At 44.0% G+C, this 19,057-nt stretch overlaps 1 protein-coding gene across 1 annotated transcript in view; it reads left to right on the top strand.

Moving 5' to 3' along the window:
• The window catches only part of LOC117402476 (tetratricopeptide repeat protein 7A-like), a 110,965-nt gene that overhangs the window by 5,737 nt on the left and 86,171 nt on the right, over window positions 1–19,057 (top strand). Inside the window, exons 4-11 of the mRNA XM_034003664.3 lie at window positions 3,817–3,947; window positions 4,558–4,676; window positions 5,749–5,827; window positions 7,495–7,655; window positions 8,768–8,831; window positions 10,183–10,320; window positions 11,994–12,077; window positions 17,252–17,356. Coding sequence (XP_033859555.3) covers window positions 3,817–3,947; window positions 4,558–4,676; window positions 5,749–5,827; window positions 7,495–7,655; window positions 8,768–8,831; window positions 10,183–10,320; window positions 11,994–12,077; window positions 17,252–17,356 — 881 coding nt within the window. The remainder of the gene's footprint in view (window positions 1–3,816; window positions 3,948–4,557; window positions 4,677–5,748; window positions 5,828–7,494; window positions 7,656–8,767; window positions 8,832–10,182; window positions 10,321–11,993; window positions 12,078–17,251; window positions 17,357–19,057) is intronic.

The following is a 19,057-nucleotide window of genomic DNA, read 5'->3' as shown; positions in this document are numbered from 1 at the left end:
AAGGCTCATATATTACAGCAAAGCTACGTCTTGGTTGGTCCCCACCACTGCTATCTCATTTTAACTTGGGGAAAGCTGAGTCCAGTATTAGCATGAAGTAAATAACAGCTACCTACTCTCATGTAATAAAATAACCTTAACTCAAGCGCTGTATCTTGTTCACAGTCATTCTGCCGTTGGATTTGAATGAGTCATCCATAACTGTTAAAACATGCAATGATTGTATGTATAGTAGTACTAAGTGAAACATTGAAGGCATTGAGAAAAATGACAAGTTTGTGAAAAAAAATATTATTTTATTGTTGCCACATCGATTTCAATGAATTCCAAAAGGACATCCGTTAAAAAGAAAAGCTAGTCAACACTGGTTAACGAGGCCCCAGTCTCACTGGGCAAATCTCCTGGTTAAATAAATACATTTTCATACAATCTTAAGATATTTAGTTGCAGTAAAAGAAATGTTTTTTTGTGTTATAATGAGAACCTGAGCTGTCACTGTGGTATGTATAATCACACATCCCTACAGTGCGTCAAACAGGAATAACACCAGCACTAATAAACAGTGCATGCAGGGCAATGCAATACAAGCTGGACAGGAAATAAAGTGGAGAATAAGGGTAGCAGTAGATTCATCAGCTGACGGGATGCTCCGTGCAAATCTGAAGGGCGAGGAGATGGTTCTGCAGATACTGTCTTGGCTGTCTTGGTGCTGCCCAGATATGTGGAGATTGGGGAATGTGGAGTGCAAGAGCCTCAGTGAAAATACCTTGGAATCTTGCATCGTTGTTGGGAACGACGATCAGACTGCTAGCTAACTGTACCCACTTAGTGAAGCACCCAAGAGCATATGAGACCAAATTCAGGCAGAGGAAGAGATCGCAGACTTTCAGGCTAGGCGTTTGATTTGCATTCTGCCCTTATAAGGACTGTAGGCTAAAGCAAACTCAAACACTGCCAAGAAAAGCCTAGACTTTTTTTTTTTTTTTTTCATGAGGCTGGCACAAGTTTCTACAGCCTGAAGAGATAACATTTCCTAATCGGCACCGATGAGGGACACTTTCCAAGCCACCGCCCAGCGTGCCTCTGAACAAACAGTGACTCCCTGAACAAACAATACAGCAACAGTCAGCAAAGCTCTCTGTGTCTGCTGTCAACCGCAGCCTTACAGCACTTCCTGCAAGTGAGCCTCCCGGAGGAACCAATAGCAAACTGACTCAGTAAGTGACAGGGCCCCGAGTCGGTGTGAGACTGAGGCTAAGGCGTGGGCCCCTACACAATTGATGTTTTTCACTACTCTGAGGATATGACCTAACTTAGCCTAGTGGGGCCCCCCATGGCCTGGGGCCCTGGACAATGGCCCTGGTTGCCAGCCCCTAAAACCAGCTCTGATAGGGCCCCTATTATATCCTATCGCAGATGCACATGCGTATACATCTAGAAAAACTCCTGCTAGATTGTGATGCAATTTACGAAGGGAATTCTGGAATATTGTAAATTGTAGACAAGTTGAGGCATTTACAGTTGGAGCTGTCTGCCCTTGTTGACAATGAAACAGTAAGGCTTCTATTGCAAGATCAGACCAGTCTGGTAATTGATCGGTGCAAAGCACAAAGTGGTCTAACATTTTCACACACGAGTGCCTATATAACTGATTACTGACCGAAAATTGAAATCCTCACACCCAGAGGTTTTCATGCAGGTCAGTATATAAAGGATATCAATGACACATCTTGAGGGGTTCTAATACATTTGCACCCGACTGTAGGTTTACTTGTTGGGGGTTTCATTCCTGCAGTGTGGGCAGTTCCAATTTGGGGACATGGTGGACAGATTTCCTGGGGGTGGTCAAGGCTGGAAGGTCATAGTTCAAACCTCCAAACCTGGCAGACGGTTCTGATATCCAGGGTGTGTCATAAATTCAACTGGCCAGTAATAACAACTCATTGCAATGCCCCTCCACAACCTTTAAAACAACTAAGCTAAACAGTTCAATTGACCGGTAACACCATTGCAATCATTGCAAAATACTGCACAGTAAGATCTTCTAAGTTAAACTGTTGTTTTAATTGAGCTCTCTGTTATGTGTAAGAATGCAGGCTGCAGTAACATTTGGGATGAGCTGCAATCATGCAGACGCACAGGTGCTTCCTCTTAATAAGAAGCTGTGGCTGATGGTAGAAACCACAAAGGCTGTAAAGGAGAGGAGAAGGCGGTGAGCAGACAAGCAGCAGACAAGCAGCAGACAAGCAGCATTCAAGCGATTCAGAGAGTTAGAGCTCAGGGCTTTTGCATGCTTTTATTGTTTGGGTGACAAAATAAAAAAAAAATAAAAACATGTTGCAGTCTTATGCTTTCAGCAAAGCAGAGATGCTGCTTCTGCCAGCTGTATTCCTGTTTGTGCGCTTGAACACCTGACTAATCAAGCTGCTCCACCCAGACTAGCCTCGCTTACATCACACATTCCTTTTTACCAGTGGTGTCGTCCTGAATCTGAAGGTACCGCCACTAAAATATGAATTTTGGTGGTTCACTGTCACTACAGCAGCTGCTTCACTGCATGCTGCTCTGGGAAGAGCTTCGCTTGTGTTTGTGTCCACAGTCGTAGTCGATGCGCTGCTGCTGTCGTCTTCATCAGCACTGTTAGCCTTCTTTCATCAGAAGTAGTTATTAATAGAAGTTGCTAATGCTCGTTTCATTGCATCAAGAGCGCTAGTGAGTGAATCAGACAGTTGTGTGGGAGGTGCTTCTCTATTACCTGCGTTCTGGCTTGGCTACACCACTGCTTTTTACACCCCTGCCCCTCTCATGTTTCTTTCCAGTTTAATTTCCTTCAAATAAAGTTAAATAGCCAGTTAACACCACCTGCTGGGCACCTATATTAAATCAGCCATACATGTGTTCCTTGGTTGTATGCTAAGTATGAACGCAAGTAAAAATCCTAAACACTTTGGTATTTTCCTGAACATTGAACTCAAAATGTGAGATGTTTTTCTCTTGCCCTCAGAGTTATTCATTAGCATGTTACAGGGAGACAGATAGGGATTGCTGCTGGCATCACAGCGGTGTGAGGTGACCAGTACCTGCTTGCACTGTGCATGGGCTAACCGTTGATTAAACTGGAGGCACTAAGTTTCCAGTGTGTTTATTTTGTCTGACAATAACGTACCTAAGCTGTTGATAGGATTGAGAGTAGAGGAAAATGAAGGTAAAGGCATCTCTTAATTTTACAAAGCTTTTGGTTAAATGAGGTGTATCAGCTGATTACATTTTTACTGGGAAAACAACGGTATAGAGTCAGAAAGTATAGGTACCATATGACTCCATGTACACCAGGACAGTGGGACAGTTCAGGCTTTTCAACACACACCTCAGTGCATTCTGGTAAGTGTAGTCCTGCTGTGAAGAGTACCTGACAAGTACAACATACCAGAGTGCATTGCGATGTGAGTTGAAAAGCCTGAACTGTCCCAAACTGTCCTAGTGTACATGGAGTCATATGGTAACCCTATCAGAAAGGCAAGTGCCCCTCGAGCCAGTGAGACATCTCTAATCCAGGAGTGGCCGAAGTGAACCCTGAACCAATGAACCCTCCCTCCGGACCCTGCAGTAGTTCATTATATCTGTTTAACCTGGAGTGGAATGGCCCTCCAGGACCATGACTGGACACCCCTGCTCTAATCTAATCCCTTATGTAGATGACAAAATGTTTCTCAAACTAGAAAAGCATAGTAGACAAAAAGCTCTACAAAGGTGCTATTCGAATATTATGCTGGAAAGACCTACCATTCTGAAGTGAAGCCCTCTCCACTCCCCCAGGCCTGTCTATGGAGCGCCAGCATGTATCTGCCGCCTCCCAGGCACGCCTGTCAGAGAGGCAGGAGGAGGCCCTGTCCTGCTTCGAGAAGGCATGTGACATCACTCTGCTGTACCTGCAGGAGCTGGACAAGGTGAGGAGAGGGGGTATCGGGATTCATAACCACGCTTCCTTTACATGACGTAGTGCAGCGTGATACAGGACCAAAAGCACTAATATATATTTCCCGTAAGGGTTTTTTGCTGATCTTTAAATATGCAATGTCAGGTTCTCATTCTGTAAAGTCAGCTCCTTGCATTCCTTTGACTGAAGTGCAGGTTTGAAACTTGACAACATTCTTCTGATAATATTGCAAAGGAAATTGTACACAGTAAAGACATGTCATATCTACTGTATGTGATAATAATAATAATAATAATAATAATAATAATAATAATAATAATAATAATAATAATAATAATAATAATAATAATAATAGATGTAATGATAATGATACTAACTCTTATAAAAGTTTACCACAGTAAATTTGCTTGGTCATTTTGCAGTTTTATCCAGATTTTCCCATGGTTATACTATGCATTTATCACAGTTTACCAGGGTTTGCCATGTTTTTTAATATGTTTTTCCTTTTTCTCATGGCTTCACCATGGTTTTATGCTTCTTCATTTGCTCTGCCTGTACTGTGGAAAACTTTCAGGGAACACTAATCACCCTGTACGGCCCTGTTGGTTTGTTGTTGCCAGTCAGTAAGCAGTCCCCACTCCAAGGGTGTGAAGAGCAGTGGCTTAGCATCGGAGTTCAGTCCCGGTTTCTTCCTGGAGGCGGCGCTGCAGAACGCGTACGTCACGCACCTCAAGAAGGGGTAAGACAGACCCTGCACTCCCACTTCAGTCCTTCATGAACCAGGGTCCTGACTCCTGTAGTGTAAGACAGACCCTGCACTCCCACTGCAGTCCTTCATGAACCAGGGTCCTGACTCCTGTAATGTAAGACAGACCCTGCACTCCCACTGCAGTCCTTCATGAACCAGGGTCCTGACTCCTGTAGTGTAAGACAGACCCTACACTCCCACTGCAGTCCTTCATGAACCAGGGTCCTGACTCCTGTAGCGTAAGACAGACCCTGCACTCCCACTGCAGTCCTTCATGAACCAGGGTCCTGACTCCTGTAGCGTAAGACAGACCCTGCACTCCCACTGCAGTCCTTCATGAACCAGGGTCCTGACTCCTGTAGCGTAAGACAGACCCTGCACTCCCACTGCAGTCCTTCATGAACCAGGGTCCTGACTCCTGTAGCGTAAGACAGACCCTGCAGCCCTTCATGAACCAGGGTCCTGACTCCTGTAGTGTAAGACAGACCCTGCACTCCCACTGCAGCCCTTCATGAACCAGGGTCCTGACTCCTGTAGTGTAAGACAGACCCTGCAGCCCTTCATTAACCAGGGTCCTGACTCTGTAGTGTAAGACAGGGTTATCACTTCTAATTGTAGTCCGGGACTCCTGGAAGGTAACATGATTAATAACAATTTTATAGATTGAATATAAGCTCTTAAAAGTGATCCCTAAACTAAAATGTTACCCATAATACTAAGACAAGGACTATGAACACTTTTCAAAATGATGTGGAAACTGGGTCAGTCTGTTGCAGTTCTGTGTATCACCACAAGATGGCACACTAAGCTCACAGATATATGAGACTACACTGTACAGGGGCTCTGGGCTCCTCAGTGTCTGTGAATTCCTTACTGTGTGTCTGTATCTGTTTAAAAGGGTGTTGGGATTTACTTTATAAATCAAACATCAGTTATATCTGGCTGAGCCAGCACGACAAAACAAAGCAACTGTGTGCGATTTAAAATTAAAAGAACAACAGCATCAGTTTGAAGTTTGAACGAAGCAAAAAGGCACATTTAAAACTATTTCTTAATTCCATAGCAACCTGGTCCGAGGGCAGAGGAGGCTGAGGAAGGTCCTGAGAGCTGTGGAGTCAAAGGGCACGCTGAACTTCAAAAAGGTGAGAGGTGTCTGGGGACGTGCCTGAAAAAAAATAAAATCCTATAGAGTAACAATAACATACAATAATTGAAAATCAGCTTTCATTTTGGGGGTGTGCTGCATTCAAACAGCAGCAAATCACCGGCACAAAGAGAAGTCCAATTTCTCGGGGCCTTTGTCCAAATCGGTGCTAAATCTTGACTTTTGTGATGTGTCTCACATATGCAGTTTTGAAAGAAACACATATTTTTAAAGAAACAACATGTATTGTTATTTTATAAAAATGCTAGGCTTAATTAAGTTCTGTTTGCAGTGTTACACTTCCTTGGTCATTTCATCGAGTGGAATTGCCTCCTTCCACTCCTGCTCTGGCCGGCTCAGATTAATTTACCTAGGAAGATAAGTTAGACAGTAACAGGCCATCTGATTGGAAAGCATTTTTACATTTCTAGTGTGGTATTAGCTACTTCTAGCATCACCCGGTGTCTTATTGTCCATAAGATATTGCCCAGTGATTTGGTGAGAAAGAGTAAAAGCAGTATGTTTAACAGACTCACTGCACTTGCCACATTTTTGGTATTATATAGTTTTTAGTCTGTGGAAGGATTTTGGAAGTCATATTTTAATATTCCCTTATGTAATGAAGACTGTGACAGCCTGGCTATTGGATTTGATGTTATGATCTGTATCTCTTCTAGCAGAACTCAGTGGCTTTGCTGCAGGTCCAATGCACTTTGTGCACAGTACAGCTTAGTGTTTAAACACAGATCAGTGCTCCAGTCCTGTAAGTGTCTTTCACACACCTGCTGACACACACTGCATCCCATTAGCACCTCATCCAAGTGTGATAAAGAAATGAAAACTTGAGATCTGGTTCCTCAACTGCATGTCGCAATGCAGCGCCTACCGGGATCCTGTATCCTAGCAACGCAGCCTTAGTTTGAGCAGCTTGTGGTTATGCAAGACTGCTGCAGGATCAGTGTCTCGCAAACTTGGTTTGTACTGTGCTGCTTTCAAAGAGTGCAGAAACTTTCTGCAATGAGGACATCGGCCGGCCCTCCCTCCTCCCTGGCCTGCAAGGGTCAGCCGTTTTGAAAAGGGAATCGGACCTCATTGATCTCGTTAACAGTTCTGGATCAGTGGGATTGTTTAAAAGGGGGCTGCAAGTAGGTCTGGCTGGTTCAGGGTCAGGGTCAATTCCAATTCCAATTCCTTCAAAGGAATTCCATTACAATCATGAGATCAGTATACTGTGTATTTCAGCATATAAAACCGTCTGGTTGTAACCCACTTTTATGGCACTATTAGCATTATGAGAGTCTCTAAACTTTAAACTAGTCCTTTCAAACAGAAAATATATAATACAATTAAAGAAATGTATCTATGGCTTAATGTGCTTCTACTGTACTACAAACATAGCTCCAGCCTGGTCTCATTTAAAGACTTATGTAAGGAATAATCTGCATAACCGGGGGCCTGTAAATGTGGCTGACCAATATGGTCAATAACTGGCGTGAGCGCGCTGTTCCTGTCCAGTCTTTGACAAGACAGTTATGTGATGAATCATTTCATCGCCTGCAGTGAAGAAACAATGTTCCTGGCATACATGAGTGCTGTACTTTGTCAGCTTTCCTGTTGTCACTGCCCGTCTGTGCCTCACCAGCACCCCCTGTGTTTGAATTGCAGACTGCAGCGAGGCAGCTGGTGGAGTTGCTGCTGCACACGATCAGTGAGGACTGCTACTGGAGCCCTTCCTCCGAGCCCCCTCCAGAGCTGCAGGCAAAGGAGCCGTCGACCCCCATCAGCTACACCCTGGACCGCGAGCCGGAGCAGTATAGCGGAGACAAGTACGCCAGGGAGCAACAGCTGCAGCCAGACTATACTAGAGGCTTACAACAGCACAATGTGTCCCATACAGGCCTGCTAAACGGTGTGCTGCACATACAGGACAGGGGGATTCACAAGCAACGCACCCGAAAAACCATTATTACAGAACATACCACGCCTTCTTAGGGAACACGGTCCTGGGGTAATCATTATAACAGGGTAATTGATAATGCATGTAGGGTTATTTCTTAAAAAAATTAAAGTTGACTGTGAAGGGCTTTTGTCCGAATCGTCCTGAAATAAAATCATTTTTAATCATTTAACCCTTTTGTGTACACACAGGGTCCTGGGGTGTTGGATGAACCACAAAGGCCCATTGGAGTTTAGTTTAGTTTAGTCACTTTGTGCCTGCTGGGCCAGCACAGGTACATCTCAATAGAATGAGCAGCATTAAAGAGAGACTTAAATAGCCCATACTCAATAAAATATCAGAACAGTACAACAATAAAGTAATTCCAAACTATTGCTATACATATCGGATAGGCGCAGAGGCCCGTTGCAGTTTGAATTAAGTTGTAGTTTTACTATGCATTTACCACAGTGTACCCTGGTTTGCCATGTTTATTACTATGCTTTACCATTTCTCACTAATCTTTACAATGCTTTCCCATGCTTTCACTGGGCTTTATTACACTTTGCTATGCTTTTACTGTACTAAGGTACTAAGATCTCAAACTTCATAACAGTATGGGGAAAGTGGCTTAACTTCACGTTTGCGATGGTATGCAGTTAAAATGGCAACTGCATCACTGGCTCCTGTAGAATGAGAGTTTAATAGAAATACAGACGTTTAAGCAGACCAAAACATTTTCTGCCGTCCCTTAAATAGCTCCTATAACCCTACTACTACTACTACTACTACTACTACTAATAATAATAATAATAATGCTTATGTGTGCTTAGCCAGTTCTTCAGCTCATGAAACCCTACCTGCATTGGTGGAGGGACGAGAGAGGAAGGTATTACGTTGCAGATGAAACATGTACAAAATATCTCTTGTTACGGGTGCCGTAGTGGAAAGACAAGACTCTTGACATAAGAATGACCTCATTTTCTCTTTTTGTTTTGCCAGTCTGTTTTGCCCTCAGGATAACATAGAAGAGGCCCTGCTGCTGCTGCTGATCAGCGAGTCAATGGTAAGACCATTCTATATTCCACACATTAAACTGAATAATATACGACACTGGGTGCTGAGTACCTTTGTAGTTATTTAGTTAGACAGCAGGATGAAGCGTGTGGCGCTTGAAGAGGTGAGCAGATATTATAACTGATAATCCCTTGTAATCGATTGACTGGTACTTTCTAATTTGGGCTGCACAGTGCCAGCAAGTGGCCGATTGTTGTAATAAAACTCATTCTGGTTTTCCTGCACCTCCTATAGTAGCTGGCATCAAGGAGGATGGATGAGTATTTATAGATTTTTCCGCTTGTCTTGAAATCCTTTGACTGAAAAAAAAGACGCTGTCAGGAAAGTCCCAGCAGACAGACTGGATGCTGTGCCCTCCACCAGGGATTCGCAACATGTAAAGCTGTAAAATACATGAAGATATCTTGTTATCGAATAGATGGTACAATAAGTGTAGTTTCCCTAAACTAAAACACAATGTTACATGTATTATAGTGATTCAGATCCAGCAGGTGGAGATACTGAGTAAAGTCCCTTGTCATTTCTATGGACTGTAGATACAAGGAAGCGCTGCATCATGGTAATGAATCAGAATCACAAGGATAGTAATGTGCAAACATGGTTAAGTGAGCACATTAGGGCTGTGCGCTAGGAGGTTATTCAGTGGATCTAAACCAGGGGTGGCCAAAGTTGGCCTTTCAGCTCCTGCTCTTTATTCCAACACTGTTCTAAATTGAACCAATTAAACCTGAATCCAGACCCTGAAGCAGTTACTTATATCATTGAACCTGTTAAGCCTGGAGTGGAACAGACCTCCAGGACAGAGCTTGCACTAGACTGGAGCACGGCTCTGGGTAACGTCATACAGTTCTCCTAGTGTCTGTGAGAGTAATGCCACGAGGGAGTGCTGGTGGAATATCAAACAGACCAGTACTGTCTGAGTCCACCCTGTCAGGCAGTCTCATTGAGGCTCTGCACCACTTATTTATTTCTGTAATGTAGATACAGAACAGGGTGTAACCCCAAGAACGTTGTCTTTGACTGGCATGAGTAGTTCAAGCTTTGCCATGGCCATCAACCTCACCACACAAAGGTCATGCAATTAAAATGGAACACAGAGGAGCAAATGCAGACTGGACTGCACAGATAAAGCCTCCTGTGATCCAGCGATCAGAGCACCTGGGCTGACTCCGGGGGGTAGACCTAGTGCCACCCCAGAAATGAAGCAATAATGTCCGAGGCAGCAATCATGATCTTCTAGGTGTAGAGCAACAGTTAAGTGTCTTGAGCTGTAGGCAAAGACAAGGTTAGTTATATACAGGTAATGAATGACCTCTGCATTAATGAGCGACTGTCCACAGGCAAACAGAGACGCGGTCATCAGCCGAGCCCCTGACCAGCTGGAGGACCGGGCGGTCAGCCTGGAGGACGCCTCTCAGGTCTATGACCTGCTGAGCATCGCCATGGCCAGGAGGGGGCAGTATGGAATGCTGTCTGAGGTAAGACTGCTCCCAGCTCTTTGTAGGAGTTTTGGTCTCCTGAGGGACTTTTAATCATTAGAACATAAGAAAATGTACGAATGAGAGGAGGCCATTCGGCCCATCTAAGCTCGTCCTGTTCCTAGTAGTTTAAAAGTTCTTATACTGTAAAAATGCATATAGTTGCTGTCTCCCTGCACTGGGTCAATCAATTATCAATCCTTTATTTAAACATATAGTGTAATTTAGAACAAATTCACATTTACAATGGCGACTAGCTGGGTTAGCAATAAAGGAACCTATGAACATTTATTGGGAATGACCTAATCTCCACCCTTTCCACTCCTTTAAATGACCTGCAGCATCAAACCCCAGCCTCATTATCCAAAACTGCTTTTATGAGTCTGAATTCAATGGGATGGGGTCCAGATAGGTCTCCATTAATAAACATGCCGTTGATGGAAGTGCCAGTGGGCTCCATGCTTATTGTGGTGCAGATCCATTTACGAGTTAAAAACTAAAGGGAAGGTCAGTAGATCCCAGACAGAAAGTGCAAGTTAAAGCTGTGCTCACAGTGATGCCCCTTGGGTGTAACTGTCCCTTTGCTCTCTGGGATCTATTTGTAGTTGCCGTAGCAAATAATCAGATGGCAGTCTGCTTCAGTATGCTGAGCCGCGGTACTTACCTGTGTTTCTCGCTGCATAGTTCCCCCCAGGATCAGTCTGACACTGCCAGAGCTTGACAGGGGAATCCACCGGACTGGAACCCAGGTGAAACACAAGGGCATGGCGTGCATTAACCCGGTCTCCCCTTTATAGAGTGCGTGCATTAACCCGGTCCCCCCTTTAGAGAGTGCGTGCATTAATCCAGTCCACCTTTAGAGTACGTGCATTAATCCGGTCCCCCTTTAGAGTACGTGCATTAATCCGGTCTCCCTTTAGACAGTGCGTGCATTAACCCGGTCCCCCTTTAGAGAGTGCGTGCATTAACCCGGTCCCCCTTTAGACAGTGCGTGCATTAACCCGGTCCCCCTTTAGAGAGTGCGTGCATTAATCCAGTCCACCTTTAGAGTACGTGCATTAATCTGGTCCCCCTTTAGACAGTGCGTGCATTAACCCGGTCCCCATTTAGAGAGTGCGTGCATTAACCCGGTCCCCCTTTAACAACCCCAGCAGTCACTGCCTTAACACATCCATCTGCTGTAACTGCCTTCCCCGGTGTCATTAACAGGAATCCCTGGGCTAGTGGTGAGCACATGTCCTCCATCAGGGCTTCGTGTGGTCTCTGGTAGTAATAACTAACTTCTTCATTGTAGGGCCACCTGAAGCTCGCTGATGACCATTTTGAATGCAATCCCTTTTGTTTCATACTGGATCCCTGTGTTAATGATCTGAACAGCGGTTTAACACAGCCATTAATGCCACGGTCAAGATATCTCCATAGTTTAATGATCTTAATCATTTTTAGCCTTTTTTAATCTTTGGACCAAAGGTGTTCCAAGCTACTCTATCTGCCAAAATATAAAACACAGCCGCTGAAAAGTAGATTTGTGTTTGAGAGACGAAAATGAACGCTGCTTTGTTGAGATAATTTAAACAAACCCCTTTAACAAGGTGATCTGTGCCTGCTGTCAGAAGCAATGAAAGCGAGCGAATGGGACTCTGTTGTCATGCTGCACCTGGTTTGTCTTGCAGTGTTTGGAGCGGGCCCTGAAGTTCTCCTTTGATGAGTTCCACCTCTGGTACCAGCTGGCTCTTTCGCTGATGGCTTGCGGACGGGTGAGGTTCCTATTCTTAGACAGCGCTAAACTTATAGAATAGACATGCTGGATTTTTTTCAAATTTTGAATATTTGAATAAGGCTGCACAAGTAGTGGTTTATATGTGATTTTTATATTTACATCCAGGTAAATAAAATTCCTTTGGTAATGTTGATATTGAGCTGGTCCCTGCTTGGTTCTGATCAGGAGATTGGAGTGGATGCAGTTCTGCTGCTCCCTTCTTGGTTCTGATCAGGAGACTGGAGTGTATGCAGTTCTGGTGCTCCCTGCTTGGTTCTGTTCTGCTGCTCCCTGCTTGGTTCTGATCAGGAGACTGGAGTGGATGCAGTTCTGCTGCTCCCTGCTTGGTTCTGATCAGGAGACTGGAGTGGATGCAGTTCTGCTGCTCCCTGCTTGGTTCTGTTCTGCTGCTCCCTGCTTGGTTCTGATCAGGAGACTGGAGTGGATGCAGTTCTGCTGGTCCCTGCTTGGTTCTGATCAGGAGACTGGAGTGGATGCAGTTCTGCTGCTCCCTGCTTGGTTCTGATCAGGAGACTGGAGTGGATGCAGTTCTGCTGCTCCCTGCTTGGTTCTGTTCTGCTGCTCCCTGCTTGGTTCTGATCAGGAGACTGGAGTGGATGCAGTTCTGCTGCTCCCTGCTTGGTTCTGATCAGGAGACTGGAGTGGATGCAGTTCTGCTGCTCCCTGCTTGGTTCTGATCAGGAGACTGGAGTGGATGCAGTTCTGCTGCTCCCTGCTTGGTTCTGATCAGGAGACTGGAGTGGATGCAGTTCTGCTGCTCCCTGCTTGGTTATGTTCTGCTGGTCCCTGCTTGGTTCTGATTCGGTGCTGCACTCATTATATAAATATTTTTTACTAGAATCATGTTTTTTTTTCCGTTATCTTCAGACATGACCTGGTTTTATTTTGCCTTATTACACTAACCTTGCAAAGATGTCAGGCATGATCTTATTCTGTTTAACTTTGTATTCTTTGCACCTAGTTTACCTGTGTGTCAATGAAATAGTTATCCACCCTAAAAATACATTCAATACAATTCAATTCTTCTTCATCTTGTTCTTCTTCTATATTAAAGTCAACCTGTAACGTCCTTGAACTTCATTCCACCCCCAGGTATAAACTTGGTTACAAGCATGACTCAGCCATAGTAACTGAGATATGTCTGTGGGCTTCTCATATTTTATTAAATAACAGAAAGACTGCAGCTTGGGTGGGTGAATTGATTTATTCAGGCAGTCTGGTGACTTGATACAGTGAATTGATCAAGCGTCTGGAAATAGCCTGGGCCTTACACAGGGAATTGGGGACATCCCTTTTGTAGACATTCCCATCTGTGCTGATATAGCGTTCCCTTTCTATTTGTGGAGCGCTCCCGCAAGATTCCTGATGAGCCCCCTGCAATGCGTCATGCCAATGAGCATCGCCAGCCTGCTCCCTCTCCTCTTCTTCTGCAGCGTCTCTGTACACATCCCTGGATAAAAAGGCAGGTGTAATGCAGATCTGAAAAGGGGAGACACAGGGAGACAAAAGAAAGAAAGAGAAATAGCTGGAACAGGACATTCAGTCTGTGTTATGGTTCTTCCTGATTAAACCCAGCTCACCGCTCTGTGATAAAGTCTCCTTCAATACTGCCATTACCTCATGCACCTCAGTACGGTACAGTATTAATACCACCACCCCCCCTGATTATGCATCACACATTCCATCGACTGTAATTGCATGCACAGGAATGTCCCCACTCTGCAGAATTGTGTTCCATGCAAGGCTACCCCTGTTGATTTTCTTACTTGGCGATCCTGGATTCTGGGTAGAAATCGCATATGGGCAGCAATGTTTAACAATAGGATTTTGAAGAACACACTGAACATGTGTGCATGATACCGAAGCCTGATTTGTCAGGATTTGTCCCGAACCCAAAGGTAAATTCGTTGGCCTCGTTCACACTGTCAGCAGTGGCAATGGATAGTTGATACCATTCCGGTCAGTGCTGAGAAACAAGCAGACAATAATACTGCTCTGATGCCCTGTGGAATGAATTGATTTAGTTTTATACCGTCTGCTGGTGTCCTAGGTAAAACACTGCCTGGTTGCTTGGAAACTGTTAATGAAAACACATTCGTCTTCACATTGCAAGAGTAAGAGGAGAGAGGGATAATTATTCCAGCCTGTCGACAGAGACGTGATCAATTACTAATGCTCTCTTTTAATAAAAGCTATCCTTTCCACTTCATGTTGAAGAGAGAAGAATAAACAGAACAGTCTATAACTGGTATGTTTGATTGGTTCAACCCCCTAGTCTACGCTACTTTCTCCAGAGGTGCTGCAGGGGCAGTAGGCCTGTTCTTGCGGTGATAAAACAAATGCAAAGTTCCAGAGGTGACAAGAACTGTGCAGCTGACGTTTGAGATAGAAGTGTTCCAATCAGTGGTGTGGTGTTCTAAGTCGGGTGGTGTGTTCCCACTCGACTACACCACCTGTTCCAACATAACACTGTAGGTGGTGCTATTCTGTTTAATAGCGATTTGGTTGTCGATTTTTAAATAAGGGAGCAAGCAATGATTGAAGGACGAGAATAAGAACGTAGAAAAAAATAAGAGTTCTACAAGCGCTAGGAAAACTGGTGAGCTTGGTGTAAAGCAGCTTTTCAATATTATTTCCTTCTGAAAATAAATACAAATAATTCTCTAAGTAACCTCTAATAAACAGTGAAGTCCACAACAGAAAACAAAATGCATACTCCAAAGTCATTAGGATTCACGTGGCATTCTTTAGTCATGTAAAACCAGCTGCTTGTAATTGCAGTTAAATCTCAGCAGAGACCAGTTGCTGCCTGTTTCACTCACTGTTGATTAATTAGGCTACAAAGGACATCTGTGTATTGATTCTCCTGTTTTGTCAAGGCAGTTAACACACTGTCCTTTTCTGTAAATGATATCGCTGATGAACAACAGGCATAAACAGGCAAGCGTTTCAGCCGTTGCTCAAAGCTGTTTCAATCACTTTGACCTTCCTGCAGTATAATAGAGAAGCCATTGTGCTTCCTGTCAGGGTACCGTGGTTCAGTCTAGGGCAGTGCATGTCTGGAAAGAACTTTGTTTTCAGGGTAGTACCAGCTGCAGATATGAACGCTGTTCGAATTGTTAGTTCGGATACCTGGTGGAGCATAGCCTCCAGCTGCAAAAATATATACTAAACTTTAACCCTGTTTCAATACATCAGTAATTTCTTCCACTCTTAACCTTTACAAATTCACTGTTTCCAGGATAAGAAATAACAGTTTTGTGGGAGATGTGAGTCATATGACTTAGTTTGCCAATATGCCTATAGAAAATAGTAGAAGAAGTGACTGGTGCACACCCTAGTGGTCATTTTTATACGGAAATCCTTCCTTGCTCAGGTTTGCCCAGACATGGGACTGCAATAGTGCCCAGCCTCTGCTAGCTAGCTCAGGTCCTAACAAATATATCAGTACAACCATCCTGCAGTCATATATCTGTTGTTTCTGAACACTACACTACTCTGCTTTCTGTTTTCCACCATTCCTTTCCAGGTCAGAAACTGCTTGGAGGTATTCGCAACCAGATTGCTCACCCTTCATGTATTGCCCTTCTGCCTTGCTGCTACCATCTTACCCTCAGAAAGAAAAGCCACCCGCTTACAGATAAAAGCATGCTGAGCTTCTAGGTCCAGGAATCAGTTCCAAGTGCAGTATAATTAGAATGGAGGAAGGAGTGTCACTGATCACATGATATCGTGTCAAAAAAGGGGCTATTGAAAGATAATATGCCAGTGTTGAGTAACTCCAAAAACAAAGATTGTTTAGTTGTGTGTTTGGTGAACCTGATTTAGCACACTATGGCATCAGATCATCAGTATTATACATTATGTGACAGCCAATCATCCATCCTTGATAGTGCTATGGTCTTTTTTTGTGACCAGTGCAAATTATTACGCTGTAATTACAGAAGGACTCCAAACAAACCCCAAAATAAATACCTCCCACTGTCACATATATATATATATATATATATATATATATATATATATATATATATATATATATATATATATATATATACAGTATATATTAATCCGTTTATCCGTCATGATCAACCTCTCCAGCAACGTTAGTGTATTATTTGTATCATTGAACATAGAAGATTAGTTCAGAGATTGTAGATCCCACCAAAGTTTCTGTACTTTGCGTTGTATGTGCACTGTGCGCACCCATTGCTGGTAGTGTCATGTGAGCTGTTCACTGTTGATATGTAAATAAATCCTGTTCACCTGCGGGGTGTATTAAATTCAACCTCTGAATACAGTAATTGTTACAGCTGTGTATAGTGGTATTTGAAACAGGATTCATTCACCCAACTTGTTACATATCCACCCTGACTCTGGTCCACCGCAGTGGGATATGCAACAGATTACTGTATTGTGATCAATGATAGCTCGGCTACCAGAACTTGGTTAACTCGCTAGTTCCAGGGATTGATTTGAACCATGCCACATAGATATAGGTCAAGGTCTTTCTAGCTAGAGCCAACTATTTTGTTTTATTTAAATTGAAGGTAAATAGAACTACTAAAATGAATGTTAGCTGCCTATTCTCTCCTGCATCAGCAGAACTGGGAGAGATAAACCTCCCCCAATACATTCCCCAATACATTGTTCTGTTCTTGCTTAGGCTATGATTTCAGGAACTGCATTCCGTTCTATACTTGTGTGATGCGGTCTAGATCAAGCAAAGTGTCTTTATATTCGTAAGCACCAGCACCATCTAGTGCACAGGAAGTGTATTATCAGTAAATCAAAAGGAAACTTGATCCAAAGAGACTGGATGGCGCTGGCTCTTTTATAAAGACACTTTGGCCGATCTAGCCTGTGTTACATATATCTATAGCAGGCAACCAGAACTGAAGAGCAGCTCCTGGACTCAGGAAGGAGCACCTAAACACAGATTTACCAAAGTAAAAAAATGAAAAATAAAACAAAAATACAATATTTGAGCAATTGCAATAAGGACCACTTTGTGTGTTAAAAATCCTTTTAAAACATAAATACTGCCAGTGCTGTATCCAGTATCTCGTCAGTGTCGAATGCACTACAGTACGTCTCCCTGTTTCTGACAAGCTGCTAATTAACCTTGTTATTTTTTCCCTGTCTCTCTAGTCGGCGAGCGCAGTGTCTGTGCTCCGGGAGTGCTCTAAGCTGCGACCGACTGACCCCACCATCCCCCTCCTCGCTGCGAAGGTCTGCATCGGACAGCTGCACTGGGTGAGTGAGCAAGAGAGAGAGTGGACTGATGTCAGATCTCTTATGTAATGCATGAAGAGTGCCGCATCAACATGACTGGAGTGCTGCAGTTTAGCGACAGCATGGGGAGAGGCAGGCAGGGGGATACTTAGAGCAAGGCAGCTTTCTGCAGTATTATTATTATTATTATTATTTATTTCTTAGCAGACGCCCTTATCCAGGGCGACTTACAATCGCAAGCAAATACAAATACATTCAAGTGTTACAATATAAGTCATACAATAAGAACAAGAAATACAATAATTCTCAAGTGTGACAAACCACAATTCAATAATACAGCAGATAATAGTGAAAGTTACATCAGGATATGATTAAATAGTGATAGTTACATCAGGATATGATTAAGTACAAAATACTACAGATTAAACACTTGGCAGATTACAATATTCTGAGGTACAGGATTAAATGCAGTAAAATAGGGGGCAGATAAGAGCAAAATAAAGCATATTTAAATGAAGGGTGATAGTGTCCCAGGATACAACAGAGGAGTTCTACAGGTGCTGTTTGAAGAGGTGAGTCTTAAGGAGGCGCCGGAATGTGGTCAGGGACTGGGCAGTCCTGACATCTGTAGGAAGGTCGTTCCACCACTGCGGAGCAAGGGTGGAGAAGGAGCGGGCTCGGGAGGCAGGGGAGCGTAGCGGAGGTAGAGCCAGTCTTCTAGTGCAGGCGGAGTGGAGAGGTCGAGTGGGGGTGTAGGGAGAGATGAGGGTCTGGAGGTAGCTGGGTGCAGTCTGATCAAGGCATCTGTAGGCTAGTACAAGAGTCTTGAACTGGATGCGAGCGGTGATCGGGAGCCAGTGGAGCGAGCGGAGTAGTGGAGTAGCGTGGGCGAAGCGAGGTAGAGAGAACACCAGGCGAGCAGCAGAGTTCTGGATGAGCTGGAGCGGACGGGTGGCGGACGCAGGGAGGCCAGCCAGGAGGGAGTTGCAGTAGTCTAGGCGGGAGAGTACCAGGGCCTGGACCAGGAGCTGGGTAGTAGGGTTACTAGGCTTCCCCCCTTCACCAGGCTTAATCCTATCTGTTACAAGAACACTTTATCTCTTCATTTTAAATTCTCAGACACACTGAGGAAGGCTTCTAGACGCAACGTGTCTGCGTTTGAGTGTGCGACGTAAATAAAGTCAAAGAGAAAGTAACATGTAGTATTTTATCTTTGACCAAAGCACCTGAAGTGAATGCTGTGAATAGAGCCCACTGATAATGTATTAAGCCCACCTGTCTCGTTTGCCCAGGTAAAGGCTCTTGTTCTCTGTTGTCGTATCCTCTAATGCTGTCACGACCCGTGTGCGTTAGCGCCTGCTAGTTAAACATCTGTTTGTGTGTTTGGAGAGAGATCTGGAGCAGCTGGGGATTAACCCACAGCCTGGCCAGCCCTGTCTGTCCACACCCTGTACTGTGCTGTGTGTCTCTGGATCAGCAATCTGAAGGAGCAGTGACTCGCTGTTGGAGAAACCGCTTTGGATTATGAGATATGTTGTTAGAATATACAATATTATAACAAATTACTCTTCATAGAGGTCTCGTCCTAACAGTGGAATATCTATGTATTTCCTCTACAGTATAGGGTTCTAGTCAATTGATCGAAACAGTGGCTGAGCTTAGTAAATATAAATGCAGTATACATATGAAAAATAGGACCAAACCCATCATTGTATTACTGTA

The sequence above is a fragment of the Acipenser ruthenus genome, chromosome 5 (genome assembly GCF_902713425.1).
Source record: "Acipenser ruthenus chromosome 5, fAciRut3.2 maternal haplotype, whole genome shotgun sequence".
NCBI lineage: Eukaryota > Metazoa > Chordata > Actinopteri > Acipenseriformes > Acipenseridae > Acipenser > Acipenser ruthenus.
Note: the sequence above shows the minus strand (reverse complement) of the source record. Positions and strands in the feature narration are given on the sequence as shown.